At 40.3% G+C, this 23,105-nt stretch overlaps 1 protein-coding gene across 2 annotated transcripts in view; it reads right to left on the bottom strand.

Annotated features, from left to right (window-relative positions):
* Positions 1–20,763, bottom strand: part of LOC128741630 (serine protease filzig) — a 135,784-nt gene extending 115,021 nt beyond the window's left edge. Inside the window, exons 1-2 of one of the 2 annotated variants that reach the window (XM_053837585.1) lie at positions 20,472–20,763; positions 19,490–20,187 (exon numbers count right to left, since the gene is read on the bottom strand). In XM_053837585.1, the coding sequence (XP_053693560.1) occupies positions 19,490–19,607 (118 nt within the window). In that variant the 5' untranslated portion in view covers positions 19,608–20,187; positions 20,472–20,763. Of the gene's footprint in view, positions 1–19,489 lie in introns of both variants that reach the window. The other variant, XM_053837584.1, reaches the window with a different exon arrangement.
* Positions 20,764–23,105: the final 2,342 nt, after the last annotated feature.

Genomic DNA, 23,105 nt, shown 5'->3' on the forward strand with positions numbered 1-23,105 from the left:
CATCATTGAACCGCGTAGCTACAATGCGGCCCGGCGGATAGATTTGACCGACCACGGACCGAGCGGCGCGTTGGCTCTCGGCAGGCACTTGTCTCATTAGTCTAACCGGAGCTTTAAAATGCAATCGGGTTTTAATCTGGGACCCGTTGAATCTTAAATTACTACCAGCGGTTCCGGGTAGAAGATTCATTCACTGAATCTAAGAAGACCTGTTCACTCGCCCGGTGTGCCCCGTCCACTCCTGGCAAATGGTTTCCATTGAGAAGCGAAATCTGTGAAATGTAACAACTGTTAGAATTCCAGTCGGTGTTCGGTGTTCGATGTACCGTACAAGATGACACATTGCTCAAAGCGTGCTTGTAATGACGAACTACTTCCTTTCGAGGCATTTGACAACTCTATTCGAGATGGAAAATAACGGTGCAACGGTGTGATGTTGGAGATTGCTCGAATAGTTGCGAAAATGTCACGTTCGATCTAAAACAAACTATTTACGGCGTTACTGCGTACTGACCAAATTATTCACTTCAAGAGAAGCGAACTTTCTCGGCTTAGTGGCCCCATAATTTCTTTTCAAATTAATGAAGTTCCGTCAAAACACAAACTTCGTCCATTGGCCTCTTCCGCACGAGTAGCCAGACAAAAACGACAGTCTGCTGAAAGGCTTTTGTTGTGGCGAAAATACTGTAGTTATTTTATTTACGCAGAACGCAAACAAACGAAACTTTCTATCTCGGTTTCAACGGCGGTGGCAGCGGCGTGGCGACTTCACGTCAACAATAGCAAGTGACGAACCCGATTCAAGCAAGCATCGCCGTCCATGGCGAGGACGATCGATGGAAGTGCGACGCGGCAGTGTACTGGTCGGTGATGATCATACCGGCGATGACAACAACAACGCTGGCGACCGGCGCAGTTTGCAATTCACTTTCACATTTTCGTCTGTCATACGTACGCGTTTGGCAGCCAATAATGACAATAAGCCACAAAACATACTTCACGAAAGTGTAGCTTCTGCCGTAGCAAGTGTTTTTAAAGATTCACGCAATCTCTACTTGAGTTTTTATGCTATGGTTTTGTATTCTGCTCTGCGTTTTTGTGTGAAAATCATGATTTAGACTGAATATTTTCTCTATTAAACGATTTTAAACATCTCACGATTCTGCAAGGTAATGTACATATTCAACATTTAGATTTATGGCTATTAAAAACGATTTCAACGATCTCAATGAATTCACCCTAATGCGGTCGTTTGCTTGTTTTGTGCGGTTCTTGCATAGATCACGCGCCGAGTTTTGCTAATACTTTAGGTTGAACAATTTCTCAAGTTAAGCGTCATCGTCTTGTTAAGGGTTATTGTAATTTCTTTTTCCCAAGTGCCGCATAAACCTGCTGTTTTATTCGCAATTTCATGCGCACATGTACACACTGTTGAACAGGCCGTCTAACGGTTTAATTGATGCGTTTATGTGAGCCGTCCGGTAGCCGGCCCAAGCATGCCTGGGACTGCAATGGAGCATACTTGTCATTCCAGTCAATTTCACCAGCCGGTTGTGAAAAGAGCAGTTAAATAGATAGCGTCACATGGATGGAAAGAATGGCCGGTTGAAACCGATGCGAAGGAAAGAAACGATATATTGCTTCGCCACCTGTGCTGAATCGTTTTGACACGCGTACAGACGTTTGATGGGTACATCGTTGACATTTTCGTTTGCAGAAAAAGACACTTACTTTGAGCTCTTTCCAATAGTCATTCCATACTTTATGGTTATCGATCAAAGATTTCAAAGAGCGATAAAACAAATAAATATTTAGAAATATAGGGTGAATTAATGAACATCATACAATCAATCAACTAAACTGTAGAAAGTTTAATATTATTTTTAAAATGGAATAATGTCATGGCTCTTCGTGATAGCATAGCCATGAAATACTGCACTACTTTAATAACAGTGTTGTAAAGTCACGAAATGCAATTGTAAACAACGAACAATAATTACGTACTAATACTCAAATATATGAAATTTTGCGTATACTTAAACTTACTTACTTTGGACAAACAAGGCACATTGAAGACTTCTGTTGTACTCAAACAACAATGGCTCCGGTTACCAAACGCACTGTCAAAATTTAAGTAAACTAGGCTTAATACCTCCTTCTCCCCCCTCTAGTTCACTGCTTTCATTACTAAAGTTTCAATCCAAGCGACTTGCTACTAATAATTATATTCACGACGACAAATAACGAAAGTTTTTGGTCATAGAACTACTCATAACTAAGTTTGTATACTTTAAGTGCATTTGAGTAATTTTAACCAAGTTTTAGTCTTGTCTTGTTAGTCAAATCCAACCTATTTACGGATAAACTCATTCGGGAGATTACAGATTAAATACAACAGAAAACAATTGATCTTGCGAGTATGACATGGGAAAGGTAACTAGGAAAAAGCGCCCAACATAGCTCTAGTCATCCCAAGCTCCTACCTAGCGCCTCCACATAGCCTTCTTCTTCTTCTTCTTCTTCTTCTTCTTCTTCTTCTTCTTCTTCTTCAGCAGCATAGAGCCGGGGTGGCTCGTGCTGTTTCAAGCACTCGTCTCCATTCAACTCGGTCTTGGGCCACTCGTCGCCAATTTCCTAGTCGTCTCAGAAGTCGCAAATCGCTTTCGACCTGGTCGAGCCATCGTGCACGTTGGGCCCCCCTGTTCCTGGTGCCGGTGGGGTTGTTGAAGAGGACCGTTTTCGTCGCACTGTCGTCCGGCATCCTTACGACGTGTTCGGCCCACCGTAGCCTGCTAACTTTCGCTAGATGTACGATGGGAGTCTCTCCAAGCAGTGCCTGCAGCTCGTGATTCATACGCCTCCGCCACTCTCCGCTTTCAGTTTGTACTCCGCCAAATATCGTCCGCAGCACTTTCCGCTCAAACACGGCAAGGGCGCGTATGTCCTCCGTAAGCAGCGTCACGGCTTCAAGTCCATAAAGAACTACCGGTCTAATAATTGTTTTGTACATTGTTAGCTTTGTGCGGCGGCGTATGCTTCCTGATCGCAGCGTTTTACGAAGGGCAAAGTAGGCCCGATTTCCCGCTTGGATGCGCCGCTGGATCTCCTTACTAGTGTTGTTGTCCGCGGTCACCAGCGATCCCAAATACACGAACTCTTCTACCACTTCTAGTTCGTCGCCGTCAACGGTTACCGTCCGTGGGAGGCGCGCATTTGTTTCCTTTGAGCCTCTTCCTTTCATGTATTTGGTCTTCGACGCATTTATTTTTAGCCCAATTCTCCTAGACTCCGCTTTCAGTCTGGCGTAGATTGCCTCCGCCGTCGCAAAGTTCCTGGCAATGATATCGAAGTCATCTGCAAAGCCTAGAAGTTGGCTACTCTTGGTAAAAATCGTGCCTCTCGTTTCGATGCCCGCTCGTCGGATCACCCCCTCAAGAGCGATGTTGAACAGCATGCAGGATAGACCGTCACCTTGTCTCAACCCTCGCCGCGTCTCGAAGGGACTCGAGAGTGTCCCAGAGATGCGTACGAAACACATCACTCGATCCAATGTAGCTCTGATCAGTCGCGTCAGTTTGTCCGGAAAACCGTATTCGTGCATTATCTGCCATAGCTTGTCTCGATCGACTGTATCGTATGCTGCTTTGAAATCGATAAAGATGTGATGCGTGGGCACGTTGTACTCCCGACATTTCTGCAAGATCTGTCGGATAGTAAAAATTTGGTCCGTAGTTGCGCGAGCCCCCATGAAACCCGCCTGATAATTCCCTACGAAACCTTGTGCTATCGGTGACAGCCGGCGTAACAGGATCTGGGAGAGTACCTTGTAGGCGGCGTTTACCAGCGTAATACCACGATAGTTGCAGCAGTCTAGCCGATCACCCTTTTTGTAGATGGGACAAACCACTCCTTCCATCCATTCCTCCGGTAGCTTTTCCTCCTCCCAAATCCTCGAAATAACCCAGTGTAGAGCCTTTGCTAGCGTTTCCCCGCCATGTTTATAAAGCTCTGCCGGTAGGCGGTCCTTCCCAGCGGCTTTATTGGTCTTCAGCAGCCTGATTTCTCGTTTGACTTGGACTTGAGGTGCTAGGACATCACTATCTTCCATGGGCGTTCCTAGGTTAATTTCCGTTCCGCCTCCTTCTGCGACTTCGCCATTGAGGTGTTCATCGAAGAACTGCTTCCACCTGTCGACCACCTCGCGCTCGTTTGTAATTAGATTCCCTCCCTCGTCCCTACACATGTCAGGTTTCGGTGTGTAGCCCTTTCGAGTTTGGTTCACCTTCTCATAAAACTTGCGCGTATCATTAGCTCGGAATAGTTGTTCTAATTCTTCACGATCTCTGTCCTCCTTTTGGCGCTTTTTTCTCCTCAGGATCGTGGTCAACTGGTTCCTAGCTCGTCGGTACTTGGCCAGGTTCTCTCTAGTGGCAATACTTAGATAATTTTTCCAAGCGTTTTTTTTCTCCTCCACCGCTTGTTGGCATTCCCCATCAAGCCAATCATTTTGTGTACTCCGAGGCTCAATACCTAGTGCCTCCGATGGCCGAGCGTATTCTGCCCCAACCGTCTTCGAGGTTTGAAGCACCTAACTCTTCGGAAGAAGGCAGTGCCTCATTCAGTACTCGCGCGTAGTTCTCGGCAGCTTGTGGGTTATCTAGCTGCCTGATGTTCAGCCGAGGAGGGCGGCTTTGACGTGTCCGGTATACGGTGGGCAGCTTTGAGCGCACATGTACTGCTACTAGGTAATGGTCAGAATCAATATCCGCACCCCGACGGGAGCGTACGTTCGTGATGTTAGAGAAGAACCGGCCCTCTATGAGAACGTGGTCAATTTGGTTCATTGTACGTTGGTCAGGTGATCTTCAGGTGGCTTTGTGGATATCCTTGCGTGGGAAAAAGGTACTTCGGATCACCAGGCCTCGGGAAGCTGCAAAGTTTATACATCGTTAGCCGTTATCGTTTGTGTCGGTGTGCAGGCTATGGGGTCCTACCACCGGTCTATACATTTCTTCCCTAACGACCTGGGCGACCCCGATGACGATCTTGATGTCCCGTGACGAGAAGCTGTCGTACGTTGCCTCCAGCCTCGCGTAGAACGCTTCTTTCTCATCGTCGGGTCCACCTTCGTACGTTAATGATGCTATAATTGAAGAAACGGCCCTTTATCCTCAATACACACATTCTCTCGTCGATCGCCTTCCAATCTATCACGCGATCCTGCATTCCGCCCAGCACTACAAAGCCCGTTCCCAGTTCGTTGGTAGCGCCACCGCTCTGGTAAAACTGGGCCTTTCCGCCACGGATCTTCCATACCTTCTCTCCTTTGCGACAGATTTCCTGCAGAGCTACGATGCCGAGTTTGCGGGGTTCCAGCTGTTCAATCAGCACCCGCTCGCAACCTGCGAAATTTAGCGATCTGCAGTTCCAAGTCCCGAGTCTCCATTCGTCGTCCTTATTCCGTCGCCTAGGTCGATGCCGAATATTCCGCTCCGAATATGCTTGAATGTTGTTAGTTTAAGTTTAGTTTAGGTGTGTAGCCGTACTGGGGCAACACTACCGAGTCTCGCGATGGGGCTGCCATCTCATAGTGCCGAGACGCACTATACCTCCTTCCCGGTTAGTATACGACCTTAGTTTCCACCGGGGTTGGTTACCCGATCTCCGCTAAGGTTGCTCGTATTCCGGCTGGTACCACGAGGAGGTCGGGATCGGAGTTGCTGGATAAGAGGCTAACGACCACTATGGGGTCTATATTCCGCATTATCTAGCCGTTTACCAACCTCCACGTAGCCGTACCTGGTAATATTTCAATTAGCATAATTGAGTAGCTAAGCTAGGAGGTGCGGGTCGCGTGGTTTTTAGTTCCTAACCCTACAAATGTAGTTTGAGGAAACCATTAAACCACACGAGTTTATTGTCAAGTGTTATATTATTTTAACTAATATTTTTGGTAGGCTAATTATTTATCAGAGGGTGAAATAAGGCGCTATTTCCTTGGCCAATTGCATACTGGCTTCCGGTCAAAATGCCATTTTTTTTTTCCTGTATGGACTCATCACTGCGACCATTATGGTTAGATCTATTGTGATATCGCCCGGGTGTTTGTTGTATAACCCGCACTGCATTTATTTTGGCTATAGTCGCTATTGAGTGAGCGATATGCTTATTGAATTTTTTTATGCGTGCTTGTGTGTAATTGGGTACCCTTCTATCAATACTCTACTCTACTTTACCCACCTCGTTCCACATGACAGCGCACAGTCCCCAATTATAGTCATCCCTGGCGTAGCAAACCAGTGCATTTTTACTATAAGGGTCTCATTTTTGCACTGTCAATAGGCCATATCGGGATAATATAGAACTCAGCATGAAGGAAGGGCGATGAGGGGCCTGAGAATAAACCCATGCTAAAGTCACTTTGACATCGAATGGCCTGATTCTACTAAGATTCGAACCCATGACCATTCGCTTGTCAAAGCAGACTCGGTAACCTTGCGGCTACAGAGCCCCTCTGCCACAAAATGCCATTAGTTCATCCCCAAGGGTACGGAGTATCACTTAACCTTTATTAGTAAAGATACTCCCAACGACTGTAAATAAATCATTATCTATATGGGAAGCGTTTGGTACGGGAGTCTACGCTTTCTTCCTTCCCCGTGATTTCAAGGAGTTTAATGGAAGTTCCATTCCTTTGCGTGATAAAGCAAACTTTTAATTCATTGTATTGTAATAAATGCTCAGAAATATTCCTATACTTTTGATACAAGAAGATAAGTTTAAATTTCCTAAATGCTCGTGTTCTGTATAACAGATCAGGCCACAATCACACTTCTTATGGTGATTAGCGACGATATCGCATTTTCAAAATTTTTGTGTGACGTAGCATTAGTGAACTGTAGGCTTAAATCTGGTATTCTGTTGACGAATGTTAACTAGTTTAAGGATCTTACTCAAAACGTAAGATATTTGTCATTGAGCGTACAACTTACGGCTGACCGGAAAAAAAATAATCTGGTTATCATTTACCATTGGTTCACATTCGTCAATTTTCTCGAAAATAGTTGATATAGGGTATGTTGCTGCTTCGTCGTAATTGCCTATTCCCGTCCTATCCAACACAAATTATCAAAAATATCAGCATTTTTATAACACACAATGCAAAACTAGTTATTCCCTAATATTTTAGTTGGTTGTCTATCATACGCGATCAATCAAAGTGAACTGAGATCTATTTAAAGCTATCATTTTGCTAAGTTCCAAAATGAGAGTTAAGTCGGTAAAACTTACTTAATAAAAGTTATTCTATTAAAATGTTGGAACTGACAGGTTATGCTGTTCTTCACAACAAGAAGACCAGAACCATCCCATGTGATGTCCGTTAATCGTTCGGTTAATTCAACTAATCGAATAACACATGGAATATTCGAATAATTTTCAATCGAATACTGCCTGCACGAGTTATTGAATTAATCGAATAGTTCATTAAGTACGAATAATGCCCGAATAATGCTCGTTCATCGTTCATAATCGTTCGATTAATCGAAATAATCAAAGAGATATTCGAATATTTTTAATCGATTTTTAATCGAACACCACTGACACGAATGAATTAATCGATTAGTGCAGACAACGCTCACCGATTAATCGGTAATCGAATAATTAAAAATTTCGGAATGTGATTTGCAGCTGGTCATCCGTAACGACAAAGAATTGAACCAACTTCTGTACAGGCTTCATTGTCGGTTTTTTGCTTAGTAGATGTTCATTTGACTACAGCGCCTCAACGAAACATAATTCGAAAAGGTAGTGTAAAGGGTAATTACAGAGCTAATTATTATCTCCAATATTGTTGAAGAAGAGATAGTTTAATCTCTTGTATTTACGGCGCTACGGGGCTGTTACCTCGTTGGTAGCCAAATGAGCACTCTTTTTGTTGCCGACGGGGTAGCAGCCTCATAACATCGTAAATACAAAAGATTAATCTGTACTTTTTTCAACAATATTGTAGGTAATGATTAACTCTACAATTGCCCTTTACACTACATTTTCGAGTTCTGTTTCGTTGAGGCGCTGTAGTCAAATGAGCATTTACTGAGCAAAAAACCGAAAATGAAGTCTACTTCTGTATGTTGTTACCATTGCCCAAAATTATGTATTGCCGAACATTCGAGCCGTTCTGTTGCAAAAAATAAAAACAAAGCACTAACAGTTCTAACAGTTTCATCAATTACCAACAACCGTACTTTGCAGAACGAACACCTTCTTATATGAAGATATAAAACATTTTCTTTGCTCTAATGATCTTAATTAAACTTTATTTTAAAATTGTTTCAGATTCAGATTACAGTTTTTGTAAAAACATCAAACATTCGGTGTCAATAAATGATTTGTTAACCTGTGCAGTTTTTAAAGCATTTGATCATTATGGTGAATTAGTTTCTAATTGTTACGCTTCTTCACAGTAGATAATTTTCCAATGTAATAATTATTAAAAGCTACATATAACAGTGACAACATTCGTTTTGCCCTTGGCAGTACGTCACAGTAATGGAATCAATAAGACAAATTAACAATTAACGAAAAGGAGTAAAATTCCATTTAATTTTATCCTGGTTCAAATTTCGTTTCGTTTGAAATTGAGTTTAGAATTAATTGAGCTTGTACTTTTCGGGGTTGAATTTTTTACTTCTTAGCAATATTAAACAATTGAAAGTTTCGATCTGTAATCTATAAACATAGTCTTTACGCACGATAATTTACATTCCAGGTAACAGTACCGAACGAAGAGAAAGTTTCGCGGCAAAAAATTAAAAAGGACTAATTTCTGGTTACATTTTTTCCCGTCCGACTGATTAGATGTATCTACGAAACATACATACGCACGCGGCTAGCAGAGAGCATGACCAGTAGAGGATGCATGGCATTCATGTAGCCGCAGATAAACTACGCACCGGACCGGAAATACTAACCTCCTTCTGGCAGCAACGATCAGCAATCGTCCGGCGCCCGCCACAGCAGTAGTGCAAATATCCGTCCGGCTAAGCAGGTCTAACGAGATCTGGGCCGATGCGGGTGATCGAAGCCTGCGCAAACCGATTACCATTATCATCATCATCGACGCCATGTCCCCGGTGTAATTAGCTCTCACCTACATTTTCGATTTGGATTGTCCGGACGTCGAGGAAAATGCTTTGATTGGAAACCTTTTCAAGACGCACCAAGGCTTTCCTTTAGTGGTTCGATCGTGTGCCTCAACATAAACTACTATCTACGGTAATTATCAATGAAAGCCCACTGAGGTGCACGTTTACGCTTATAACTGTATTCCCAACAGTGCCAGCGTATGTTTCAAGGTCTTTTATCACCTCCCGGTAGATAATTTCGTAATCAGTTGCGAGCTGATGTTGGCTTGAAGACGAAAAGTCTGCCAACCGCATATGAACTAGGCGAGGCCAATGTTCAGGTTGTATGCCACTGCATTGGGTCGGTTGAGATTATCAGTAACATGCTGCCATGCCTGTGGCGCTGAAGAGAAGGCGTTTTTACCGCTAAACTGTGGACACAAACCCTGACCGCTACTGCCCAAGTCACCAGGTTAAAAATAAATTAGTCACTGATGAACTATTTTGCCGCCTGGTAGGACTGTTGGATTTGAGATCACTTTTAGAGCGACTTCATAGCATACAGTATCAGCGCAAACTATTTTCAAACCTGTTTTGCATTAAAACTACGGTTTCTTTTTGAATGATAGCTGCTTCAACAAGTATCTGCACCGTCATATTGTAAACTTGTTACGTTGAAACAACAAGTGCAATGCTAACTAAAGTGTACCATATTTTCTTGGAAAAAATAAATGTTTCAAGTAGGTGCCATATAGTATTTTCCCATGCCAGAAGCGCTTCTTGGTTTGCTGGTCCAGGTTTTTTTTGGATAGAGAAACTATCAACCGGCGAACCAATGTTAGAAGCAATGAAAAACCGCAGGAGAAGATAATGAAAAAAATGTATACTCATGGCACGGAACGGCTGGTGGTGGTGGAAAAACTCTGGCAGCGGAAAAATGAGATCGAATACACGATTCGACCACACCTGAAGGGGTAGACAGCCAGTGGAATTTGATGAGAACGTTTCAGCTTAGCTTTGTCGGTGGCCTTGGCGCCATGACTTAGTGCCCATGAACCTGCAAGGTTCGGTTTGCCACACAATATTTATACGCCTTTTGATTTCTTTTTTTTGTAAATGCTTTGATGCGTAAACATGTTCCAGCCAAATGTGGGTCTCTGTGTCGAATTTTAATGTACGTTTTATTTACTTTCCATTTTTATTGCTGTTGTTGTTTTTTTTTCAAATCGGTTTACTACTCACTGACTATACTTCCAAGGAATGGAAAGTGTGAAAATACAGCACGTAGGTAATCGTTATCTGGATCACACGTGTGTGTATGCGACTCTACCCTAGCATTGACAAAAGGTTACTTTTATGGAAAGCAAAAATTAGCATAAATGAGCACAATAGATTTCGTGTTATTTGGTTATTACAAAATGTCCTTTAAAAACCATGTTCATGATTAAGATTTGAGAGTCACGGATGGAACTTTGTAAGTTAAAATTGATATCTAAAATCCTAAAAATTTATTCTGTATTCTTTTTAATTGATTGCTAATAATTTATACAGACTTGTGTAGGATAACGTCCACTTACTTATATGGCGTATACAGATTTTATACCGGAAATGGAAAAGAAAGAGATGGAATTACGCAATATAGGAGATCAATCCAAATCCACATCCAAATGAAAAAGATGAAGACGCGCTGTAGATTATGCAATGATACGCGATAAAGCTAGCATTGATAGTGATTAAAAGACGCGTAAAAGTAACGGACAGGCAAGGCATATGGCGGTTAGAGAATTGCATTGAACTTTCACCTTGTTTGAGACGCAATGACGAGAAGAAAGTAAGAAAAGCAGAAATCAAACCTTGAATTACATAAATTGTATTAGTGTTTTTCACTAGGTATAAGTTGAAGCTAATGAAAATTGTCGTTACAAGAGAGACCTGTTTAGTGAAGATTATAATAAATGGTATAAATTGACATCATATGTTTTTCGAGAAAGTTTTAAATCACGGGAACATTAATGTTAGGGAACAATTTATTTCTTTTAAAAAATAACATTCGGCCAATAGGGTAAACGTACCAGTAGTGGGGCAATTAATAATAGAATTTCAAATTCATGGTCAAAATATGTTGGTGCCATTTAAATATTCTTAATCTTTCTTAAAATTTATTCTTAATGGTTCCGATGATTCCGATAACAGTATTTTTTAATATTTTTATAGACGATATGTGTATTGCACACGAAGCGTAAAATTCAGGTGCATATTATGTATGTTATTGAGAAGCATAAATGCATTTTATCTTAAAAATGGCGTATGTTATTCGAGTACCACAAATTTTGGTATTACCTCTACTAAGGGTGCATTTACCGCAGTTTCATAGTTTTTGTTATGACTTTCTTCGAGTCATAAAATATCGTTAGTACAGAAAATTTTGACGAATCAATAAAAATATACGAGAAAGTTTATTTTGCTTTCCAATCTTTATAATTGTAGGGGAATGTCCCAGGTTATGAAACAGGTTTTGTTTTTTGGTCATAGCTTTTGAACAGATTATTTAATTCCATATCTTTTTAAAGCATTTGAAAGATTGAAGACTTACGTATGTTTTTGCTAAAGACAGCACATGTTTTTTGCTTGAAACAAAAAAGTTATAGCGAAATTGGGTGATATAGAATTTTTTGACCAAAAACAAAGTGTCCCCGGTTGTGAAACACTTCGAAAAATCCATAAAAGAAAATAAAAATAAAGAAGAAAATAAAGAAATATGAAATGAAAATAAAATATTACATTCATTTATCAGTTTCTTAATTTAATCATCTAAATCTAAATTGTAATCAATGTATGAAAAAACAGAAAGTTCGATATCTCAAATATGCGGATTTGGCTCTCATGTGCCTGAAAAGTGTGTTGAAAATGTTTGTGATCATTAAAGTATTGAATAATCGTTTTTTTGAATTTTTCATAACCGGAGAATTTAACTGTTTCACAACTGGGGCGAACGACGAGGTTGTAAAAATTTATGTAAAATTTTTTGAGTAAATTATTTCACATAAAATTTGTCTGTGTAATGAAATAGAGGTCCAAAACTAAGGTTATATTCATTTTACTGCCTTTTTCTATTTTATTTGATAGACAAAAAGTCAATCCCATAATATTCTAAAAAAACTTTTTCGGGCAGGTTTTTCGAACACATTTCCTACAAAACATTCTAAAAGCTGTATTTTGATTGTTGTTTGCTCAAAAGATAGAGTACAATGAAACAAGCCCTTGGTAATAATTGGGTAGTGATAGTTTAATAAACACGTCAAAAACGTTGCGTGTTTCACAACCGGGGCCGTTTCACAACAGGGGACAATCCCCTAATAACAGAAAAGATGTTATTAATCAATCACTCTATCGTACACACTTAAAAAACTCGGCAAAATTTGCCGGGATTTGGGCAGCCGAGCGTTCGGTAAAAATTTCGGTGGTGCATATCGCCGTTTACGGATCTTTACTAACGTTTGGTCTCATAAAAAATGTTACCGAACGCTCGGCTGTCCTAATCTCGGTAAAATTTTGCCGACTTCGGTGCTTTTATTTAAGTGTGTACATTATGTTTTGTTTGCGTAGTGAGTTCAAATCCCAACTCAGTTTCGTTTTTAATCAGTTGTATGCCGAATACAAAAGCGATTACAAAAAGATGAACCTGTAAAATGGTTGCAGAAAAGATAAAACTAAGTATTTCTAAATCAATTGTCTACATATAAGTCAGTTTACTATTTGTTAATTTCTTTAAAGACATTTTCGATCATTTACGTGCATTTATGTCTGTTGGTTTTACATTCGTTTGTTTAAAACTGTTTGTATAGTCAGTAAAAGATGTTCAAACACACTATTCTATTTACAAGGCGCTTCTCGTTACGTTGCACATTAGGTTGGCTCCCATTATAATCTGGTTCAATCTGCGGATTTCATAGCTTGATACAAAGTAACGAAGTTCGAACTTAGAATGCTGGTTCAATATCTGAATTGGAATTTGATGAGATGCCTTCTATTATCTAATTTTCCTCTCCTTTCCCTTCACGTCTTGTTCAGCCATGGTGACGGTAATATTAGGTATATGGATTTTTGTGCATGCATAAATATGGGATCCTCATTTGTTTCTGAAAGTCAAGAAAATATCAAGACCACAAACATACATAATATGTAGAGTATATAAAATGTTTTTTTCTTGCTCAATTCCAACAAGTGAACAGAAACAAAAAAAAAATGGGAGAGTCCCACATTAGATCTGACATAACTGCCTGGGGAATCCATAAAAAACTTTTGTTTCATTACTTGCTCCTGATGGATTTCACGTCAACTCAACCAAACGCTGACACGACCCTCTCTGAATTCAATGAAACGTTGCGTGTGTAGAGAGTTCATGCAAATAAGCAACTTTGCATACTTAGTTTTTCCAAAATTGGTCTAGACTAACTTTTGGAAAGCGCTTAATTTTTTTCTGTCTCTTTTTTTAATAAAAAAATTAGCTCGAAAATTATAGCACCTTTCAAAAAAAAAAAAAGATTTATGAGTGACTTTTAGGAAATTACCTGAATTTTCATAAAAAAAATACTGAAAAGAATAAACCTGAATTTGTACACTGGAAAAAAAGCATTTTAAAAATTAAAAATCGATTTCCCGAAAAAACGTTATCTCAAAAATTGATAAAAAAATTTTTGGAGATGAAGAATTTTAAAGATTTTTTTGAAGAAAACTAAGCGAATATTGGCTAACTTTATTAAATACAAGTACTAAGCAAAATGCATGGAAAACTTTCTGAGCATTCCCACGAGGGAGTATTGACGAGTGCGAAATGAGTTTGCCACGATCCTGTGAAGGAAAAAGCGCCAGGAAGTTGCCAGAAATAGTGCTAGTACTATTCTGGTTTGATAAGACGCGCATGCTCTATGAGAAGGTGAACTAATCTCCTAAAGAATACACACCAAAGTCTGATATGCGTAGAGACGAGGAGAAAACCTGGAGGAGCGCGAGGTGATCGACAGGTGTAAGCAATTCTTCGATGGCCATCTCAACGGCGAAATAACAGAAGGAAATGCAACGGAAGTTAATCTAGAAGTGCCTGCAAATGATACCAGCGTGCCGGTCCCTGATCCGGCAAAAAAATCGGTCAGCTGAATAATAGAACAGTCGGAAAGGAACTCCCGGCAGAACTCTACAAAAATGGCCAAGAACGGCGTTTCACTGGATAACTTCAACCTAAACTATACTGGATAAACTACCGAAGGAGTAGATGGAAGGTGTAGTCTGTCCCATCTACAAAAAGCGCGATCGATTAGATTGCTGTTACTATCGCGGCATTATGCTAGTCAACGCCGACTACAAGGTACGCGTCTATCCCCAATAGCTCGAGAATTCGTCTCAGATGGACATTATGGTGGTCCGTGCTGCTACGGATCAAATTTTTACTCTCCGACAAATCCTCCAGAAATATTGAGAGTACAACGTTTCCACGCATCATATGATTTCAAAACAGCATACGATATAGTTGAACGCGAACAGTTATGGCAGACTATGCACGAGAATGGTTTTCCGGACAAACTGACGCTGCTGATCAAAGTGGCCGTGGAGAGTGGCGTAGGCGTATGAACCACGAGTTGCAGGCACTACTTGGAGAGATTCTCATCGTTCACCTGGCGAAAGTTGGCAAACATGCCGGACGACTGTGCAGTGAAATCCGCTCTCTTCAAGAACTCCACTGGCACCGGGAACAGAGAAGCCCAACGTGCTAGATAACTAGACCAGATTGAAACCGACTTGCGTGTGTCGAGACGCGTAACTAATTAACGATGAGTAGCCCACGATCGAGTACAATGGAGAGGAATTCTTGATACAGTAAGAGCCACCCCAGTTCTCGGTTGGTAAAGTAATAGTACACTCAAAAAAATCCGCACGTCAAGTTTACGTGAAAACATAGGTAATTCTCATCCATCAAACTTTTCATGTAACATTCACGTGAATTGTTGGTAACTCGCACTCATACTAACCAGTCAACGTGTGATCTCGGTAAATTTTATCAATTTTCCCATTAACTAGTACATGAAGTTCACGTAAGTTGCTGTACAGAAGTTTACATGAATTTTCACGTGGATGCGACGTGTCGATTTTTTTGAGTGTAGTATGCCGATACACTACACTCTAAAAAATCGACACTTTCCAGCTTCATGGAAAATCATGTAAACTTCGGTACATGAAGTTTATATTTACATGAACAGAAACATGAATTTACATGAACTTCAGTTACTAGTTAATGAAAATGTTGAAAGCTCCATAAAAATCGCGGTGGATGAGAATTACCGACGTTTTCAAGTAAATTTGACGTGCCGATTTTTTTTGAGTGTAATATAAAATTAGTTCCAATAGACGTCTGAGTAGAATTCCTTATAAAACTGTGTAAAATATGTTTTTTGCATAGCAACTCTGCACCTAATTATTGCAAACAAAAACAACCTTCAAATCTTACGAGGTTTGTTCAAAAAGTATCGCGAATTTTGAATTTTCACGGGCTACATATGTTCGATTTTCGGTCTTTTTGTAGTGTACTTCAGGATTAGCTTAACATCCATTATGTACCCGGCAATCTCGCAACAAAAGGCTCCCACCGCTTGCGTTGAAAAACAAAAAGCAAAACCGCAAAATAAGTGAACTGTCAAATTTGCGTTGCAGAAAAAAAGGGGTTAGGACGCGCGCAGTAGAATTGGTAGGAGTGTCGTTGGTTGTTCCAATTATATACGAATTTTTCGGCAATTTGGGTAATAAAAACAATGTGGGTAATATGGCATGTTTCTATCAATGCTACCTAATCCATAGAACATGATTATTTGCATCTAACGTTCGGTGAAAGCTTATTTTGTAAATCAACTTTCCTAATAATTTTGACATGAAAATTGTTGGGTGAAGGAGAAATTGGGACACATGTAAGAAAATTTATTATTGCGCTTAAAAATCACGTTGATTTCCAGGGAAAATCGTAACAGACGAAGGATAATGGACTTGTATAGCCCATCATGTTGTTGTCAAATTACATTTAACATAAATAATCATCAACATTTAATTAAATAATCCTTCGAGAACAGATCCAAACACTACTAAGTTTGCAAAAATTGGGTGGCGTACAAGAATATGCAAATTACCTTATGTTGAATATACACGCTGCGCATCGCCAAGCGATATTATCATGAGCAAACAGAAAAACAAATGGCTCAATTCGCCTATAACTATTCAACCACCTTCATTCACACTTCATATCAATATCGTATACATCGCAAAAGTGAGAAATAACACGTTCTGCTGCTTCTAAAGCAACTAACACAACTATAAACTATTATATGTTCATACACTCTAAAAAATCGTCACGTCGCATCCACGTAAAAAATCATGTGAACTTCTGTACAGCAACTGACATGAACTTCATGTACTAGTTAATGGGAAAGCTGATAAAATTGACCGGGATCGCACGTAAACTGGTTAGTATGAGTGCGAGTTACTAATAATTCACGTGAATGTTACATGAAAAGATTGTGATGGATGAGAATTACCTATGTTTTCACGTAAACTTAACGTGCTGATTTTTTTGAGTGTAGTGGTACTATTTTGGACACTTTTGAGTATCGCTGGATACCATAAAGGCCGAAGCAAGGCCGTGGACTTAAACTGTCATTAGACATTACCCTTCTTTATCGACAGACTTCGCAGCCGACTGTTTAGAGTACAGGAAAATGACGGGGCCAGTGTAACGATCCTACTGACTCTATCTAGCAAGCACCGCCTAGTCGAGATTCGAACATACGACGACTGGCTTGTAAACCACGCCACAATCACGCTTGTGGACGCCGGACACCATATATCCGCCAAATCGGCCACATTTAATGTCCAACATTCAATTTTTCACCATGAGGTTATGTTCATGATAAATTTTAAAGCCGATGGATTCATTATCGGTGAAGCAGGCAAATAGTGTATATTAATGATTGATGTTCATCGATTCAAATAATCATTTTTTTTGCGAATTCTCCAACCACTGCTGCTGAGTATAGGGTGATTTATGTATTTTGGACAGGCCTTGCGGGTATTGTATTTTGGACATTTCCGTTTGATTTTGCCGTAAATGTCCAAAAAAGAATACATCGTCCTACATTAGATTGATTGATTGATGGATTGGAAGAGTCGTTCCAAAATATGGTGACTTGCGATGAGCATGATCTATGGACTAAATCATCGGAAACAGAAAACCAAAAAAACAGTCGACAGTGTGATATCGTTGTAAATAACGGGTGACAACTAAAATTTTAGAATTTTTTCGAAGCCCCCATGTACAACAACAGACGAACTCAGGGAGAAATGAGAGTGTGTATGTGTTAGCTGTTTATCTCCTCTTTCTGCCAGCGTTTTTTGTTTCAAGCATTCCGCAAGCACGTTGTACAGTTCTACGAATTGCAGATCTCGGCAAAAAGTCTACGGTATAACATTTTAAAAGCGAAAATGTTGTGACTTCGACTATTTACCGTATCCTAAGATATGGCAACCAGAAACTACTCGCAAGCAAGTTAGTGGAAGACCAGTCAACAAGCAGTCAATGTTCTCCAGTACACCTGTACATCTGCAAAAGGTTGAAAAGAGTCGGAATAAAGTGCCGAAAGAAGAGATGAGCCCCGGAATATACTGAGGGACAGATTTCGACGCTGAAATGCCACCGGTGATAACAAATTATTCCGCAAAATGTTTTATCAATTAAGACGCACATGCCCGGAAATGATCGATACTATTCCATGGATAGTTTTCTTGCATCTCCGAACATAAAATACAGGTTTAGACATAAGTTTGAACAGAAAGAGTTGCATTGCCATTTCCGAGAGAGCCCTCTGGTTTGGCTATCAATGAAGATGTGTACCAGAACGAATGTTTGAAGACAATTTTGATCCCGTTGCTTCCAAAACATCATGCAGTTGAACAACACGTGTTTTTGGTGGATAAAGCATCATCATTCCTAAATACGCATTCGATCCCATTTGTACCCAAAAACACAACCGAACAAATCTGCCTCAAATGGTTTTGCCATTTACTCAAAATCTCAAAAATAATGAAAAGTCATATGGGACGGATATGTGATTATGGTCACTGACATATAGGCATGCGTGCGGTTTCCATCTTCGCATAAAGCCGCGCAAAATGTTAGTGTGGAAAACTAACGTTTTGGTTCATTTGTTTTATTTTGTATTAATTTTACATAAGTTGTACCTACAACACATTCTATAATGTCGGCTGTTTTCTTATCTTGCAAGGACACAATAATGATAATTGTATCAAGGAATTTATGAAGGTTTGATACGAAATAGATGCAAATCCTTGACGACAAATAAATAAATATTGATTCCTTTTCTTTTGCACGTCCAAACATACAGAAATTTCATTCCGGTCACAATTAAACTGTATGCTATAACACACGTCGATCGGAATTCAGAATATGGTTTCTGATCGGAACGGGTCCGATTGGAATATGGAATAGAGGTGATTATATTTAAGCCCTAGCCCACACCATTGAGTAGGTGGAAGCTTTTGCTAAAAATTCTATCTAGAATCGTTCATGTAACCTACAATGTGTAAAAGTTGAGCAATGTTAGCTGAATAGTTGCAATACGTATAAGAGCAGTAACAATTCGTAGTAACAATTTTCCACAAAATTTCAAAAAAATGTGCCGTCCGGAAAGTGATATTAGTATGTTTTTAAACTTTTAAGTGACAGGCAGTAACAGTACTCAAAAGTATTTCATAGCATGGGTTTTATTCTACTTCATTGTGACTTGTTCGAAGCTTTGAACCTCAGCTTTGAACATGCACGCAAACTTTTTGAAGGTGAAATAACTTGTGTTTCCAATATAGGACCAAACAAAAATTGAAAGCTCACTGTATAATGTTTACACTAATTACATTTTCCTCAATTTAATGTTCCAATTGCTTATTGATTTGGCTTGTCAATGCAAACCATACATGATTGGTGGATTTGCTGTTATAGTAGAGACAAATAGCTCTAAGAACTCTAATGAAATGTAGCGAATGATGTTTGATGATTTGTTAACAAATTAATGTAAATAATTTTTCAACAAAAAACTTGTTTTCAGTGTTAAAAATCGTGTAAACTGTTTAATGCATTACCCTTTGTATTTGAAAAAGCCCTCAAATTAAGTTTTAAAATCAAAGGCATCCCATGTTTTTGTCAACGGAAAATGAGCACTGTTACTAATTCGAAATTTTTATATACACTAATTTATCAGATGAAAAAAATCTAATTTCGAATTTCTATTAATGCTGGTATCCTAGCCGCTTACCTCTTTCGCTGGTTAAGCTCATCCCATCCGCTGAATCCAGAAATGTCCCGGCGATGACGAGCAACGACACTACCAGTGCCGCTCCTGGGCCGCAAAGTTGTTTCATCTTGAACAACATGCTACGCAGTAAATGAATCACTTCAGCGTGCACACCGGAATATTTGCGTTTTATTTTCACTCTCAATCACGTCACTCTGCTACGGAAAAAAATTTTATCGACAAAAAAAAAGACCACGTCCCTTTTTTCTGATCGGCTTTGTTCTCGTCACCGGTGCTTATCTACACTGTTTAGACCTTTCCCGGCGGGGATCTATCGCACTTACGTCTACGTAGGTAGATAGTCGGAATTCTTTCCGGACTTTATTTGTTTTTAATCAATTCCATTGAGAATCGTGACCACGTGCAGGACGAACACTGAAGTAAAAGACAAAATAAGCGACATACACTTTCTCCACAAACGTTGCAAGACCGGATTCCAAGAAACAGGAGAACCTTGAACTTTGTGGGCACTTGCTTGTTTCTCCCTTTGAGGGTTCTTATGACAAAAAATAAAAATAAACTCACGCCAGCAGTCGCCCGGTACTCTTTCGATAAGCTTTACTTACTGTCAACCGGTTAATGATCTAACGGATTGCGCCGATTATTACCACTCACTGGTTGTGACCTACCCATCGAATATCGGTGGCCGATGCCAGACACTATGACGTTAGGAAAGTTGAGAAATTTTAATAATTAGCATTTGCAAACAATCCGTTGGTTTTCGCTTCTGTTGCGTTTCGTTTCTGTAACGCGGCCAAAAACCGCAAGCGCAAACACCCAGGCACACACTGCAATCCGTACGAAGCGATACGTCTGCTGGAGCGCAGTTTCGAGCTCCCTGCGCCAGCTCGAGCGAGAGCAAAATAGAAAGTACCAACCAGTCCGCGAAACGGCCGAAAACAGTTTGAGCTGGCAGCTGGCAGCCTTGGGTATGTTAAGCTACCTCGTATCAGCCAACCACTCTTCTATGGCTATGGACTGTGGCTTGGCTCATTTCACCACCGACAACACACTCACTGCTCACACCACCGCGACCGCCACTTGACTATAGGCTCGGCTTGTCGATCGTGGCAGCAGTGATCCGACTTTCTTTTTCCGTACCCGCTCCCGCGTATACACAACAAACCACGCAGACCACTTTCTTTCGCGCGAATTAGACTTTAACAGTTTCGCTCGTTTGGAGCGGAGAAAAGTTGCTCGTGGCTGCGTTTGAGCTAACGAATGAGAGATTTATATACGACCTTTCTCAATGGCCAGCGAAGACCAACTGAAGATCCTACAACGGTTAAGAAAGATCCACCACCGCACAGCATCCGCACAGTAAGAGTGTCTCACTCTCAACGTTCTTCAATGGATGGATCCTCTCCTGTGTATTTTTTTCCTTCATCTAATACCTAGTCGGATTTTTTATCATACCGAGAAGCTTTCTTCAAACCCTCGTACCAGGATCGATCAACTTAAAGAGCCTAGCCAATGAAGCGACTTCCAGTGATAGCGTATGGAAGCGTAAAATAGCCGATGATCTTCCACCATCATCAACCACCACCACACCGCACCGACCGTTCGTTGTTGCGTCGCCACTGCACTTGTTGCCGTCATTGATCTTGTGCACTTGTGATGAGCTGAGAATGAGAAGGAAAGAAAATGAAGGAACGAAATGGAGTGCATGTATGCATGCGATCCTCCGTCCGGTCCGTAGGATGCATATCACCGCCGCACCATGATCGTTGACTTTGGTTGATATCAATGCTCAAAGCATAGGTAGGTACAAGACTGGCAAGACTGACAGAGCAGCAATGCGACGTGACCGATACTGCGGTGACTGCAATCAGTTGCAGCGATGAACCTGTGACGACGTTTTTGTGGGCTTTAGTGAATAACTGTATGTTTAGCGTAAATTGGTTCATTTTATTCGTCTGTTTGTGGAGACAGTTAGGTTTATTTGCTCTTTAGCATGGTGTTAGGAAGAATATATTACTAATGACACCGTTTGAGGTTAGTTAAGCTTGTGTAAAGTATGACATCATTTGCTTAGATGATGTTAAATAGTCGAATGATATGTTTTACATTTCTTTCGTTTATTAGAGTAGGTATTTGGGTTTCATCATTTATGATGCGGCACTTGTTCGGGAGTTTCGTTGAACGTATTTAAAACTGGGAATTTAGGTTCAACAACTTTTTTCCCATTTTTTATCGACTCAACTGTTCCAATTGTTTTTTACTTCCGTATGGAAAGTTTATCTCAAAAGACATTTACTACCATAAGAATTTAAGCCTGAATTTTGATTTTTTAAATTTCAACTCCCATTTAACGCTTGCCAAAAATATTCCGGAAAATTTAAATTCTTCAGATTAAAGGGTGCCCCACATCAAATTGCGCCAGAGAGAAAAAGCTGTAGAAAATTACCTGGTTCACCGACCCTTTTCAAGCTTTCAGACAATAAAATATAACCCATTAGTAAACTTTTGGCATATTTATCTTTAGGCTTGGTTGATAATTTTCGGTGAATTAATGAAACTGATGCTTATATCGCGTAACGTTTCAGCCTACTACTCTTGAGCCATCATCTGACGCATTTTACATTTGCTATTTACGCCACATTTACATAGTATTTTTCAGCTATCACCAGTAGGTCGGTTTTCGTTCCTTCCAGCTGGTTTGTTGTAACTACTCTGAGAATTTTGGCATATTTATTACATTTTACTTCAATACCCTATGTTTGCACCTTACGCTCAACTCCACTCATAAAGTTCTGTACAACATCTGGCTGCAGCTTGTTTTATACGGAGACCCACTTTTTCTTCATGTCTAGCTTTGACCTCCTTAAGGCCTAAACAGAATGCTGCGTCAACACATCCGTCAGCTTTAATTTGACAGTAAACCCATGGGAAAACTGTCAGAATAACGCTGACGGACGGGTTGATGCGGCATTCTGTTTGACCCGTTAGGATGCTTCCGTAGTGCCTGCTTTATAATAGCCTAATATTTTTCGATGGGTCTTAGTTCCGGTGCGTTGGAGAGGTTCATGTCCTTAAGTACGAAAGTGACCGCATTGGCTTCATACCACTCCATTAAGGCGGTCCCTATTAGCGTTCTCATTAGGAGCATGACTCGTTGATAAATAACGAAAACGTAAGGGGTCGAAGATAACTCCCCTGGGAAACACTGGAAACATTCGTAAAGCAAGAAGCTCCAATAATAGTGCTGAGCGCTCGAATTGTCAGGTGAATTCTAAACCAGATGAACAATGATCTGTAGAATCCATGTTTTTCTAGTTTTCTTACAGAGTTTCGTGATCCAATCGATAAAAAAGCCGTGGGCTTATATGTTTTTCTTAAGACTTGACCCTTCTTTATCGATAGCATTTATCACATGCGGCTATTAGAGTGCAGCACACTGACGGGGCTAGTGCAACAATCCTACTGACGCTATCTTGCAGCACCGCATAGCCGAAATTCGCACTTACGACGACTAGCTTGTTAGATCAGTATCGTATCTCGAAACCAACTAAGCGGTAAATCGATCTAATGTTGCCTTGAAATCAGTGCAGATAGCAATCAACTTGTCAAGGAAGTA

This window comes from Sabethes cyaneus, chromosome 3, assembly GCF_943734655.1.
Source record: "Sabethes cyaneus chromosome 3, idSabCyanKW18_F2, whole genome shotgun sequence".
In the NCBI taxonomy this organism is placed as follows: domain Eukaryota; kingdom Metazoa; phylum Arthropoda; class Insecta; order Diptera; family Culicidae; genus Sabethes; species Sabethes cyaneus.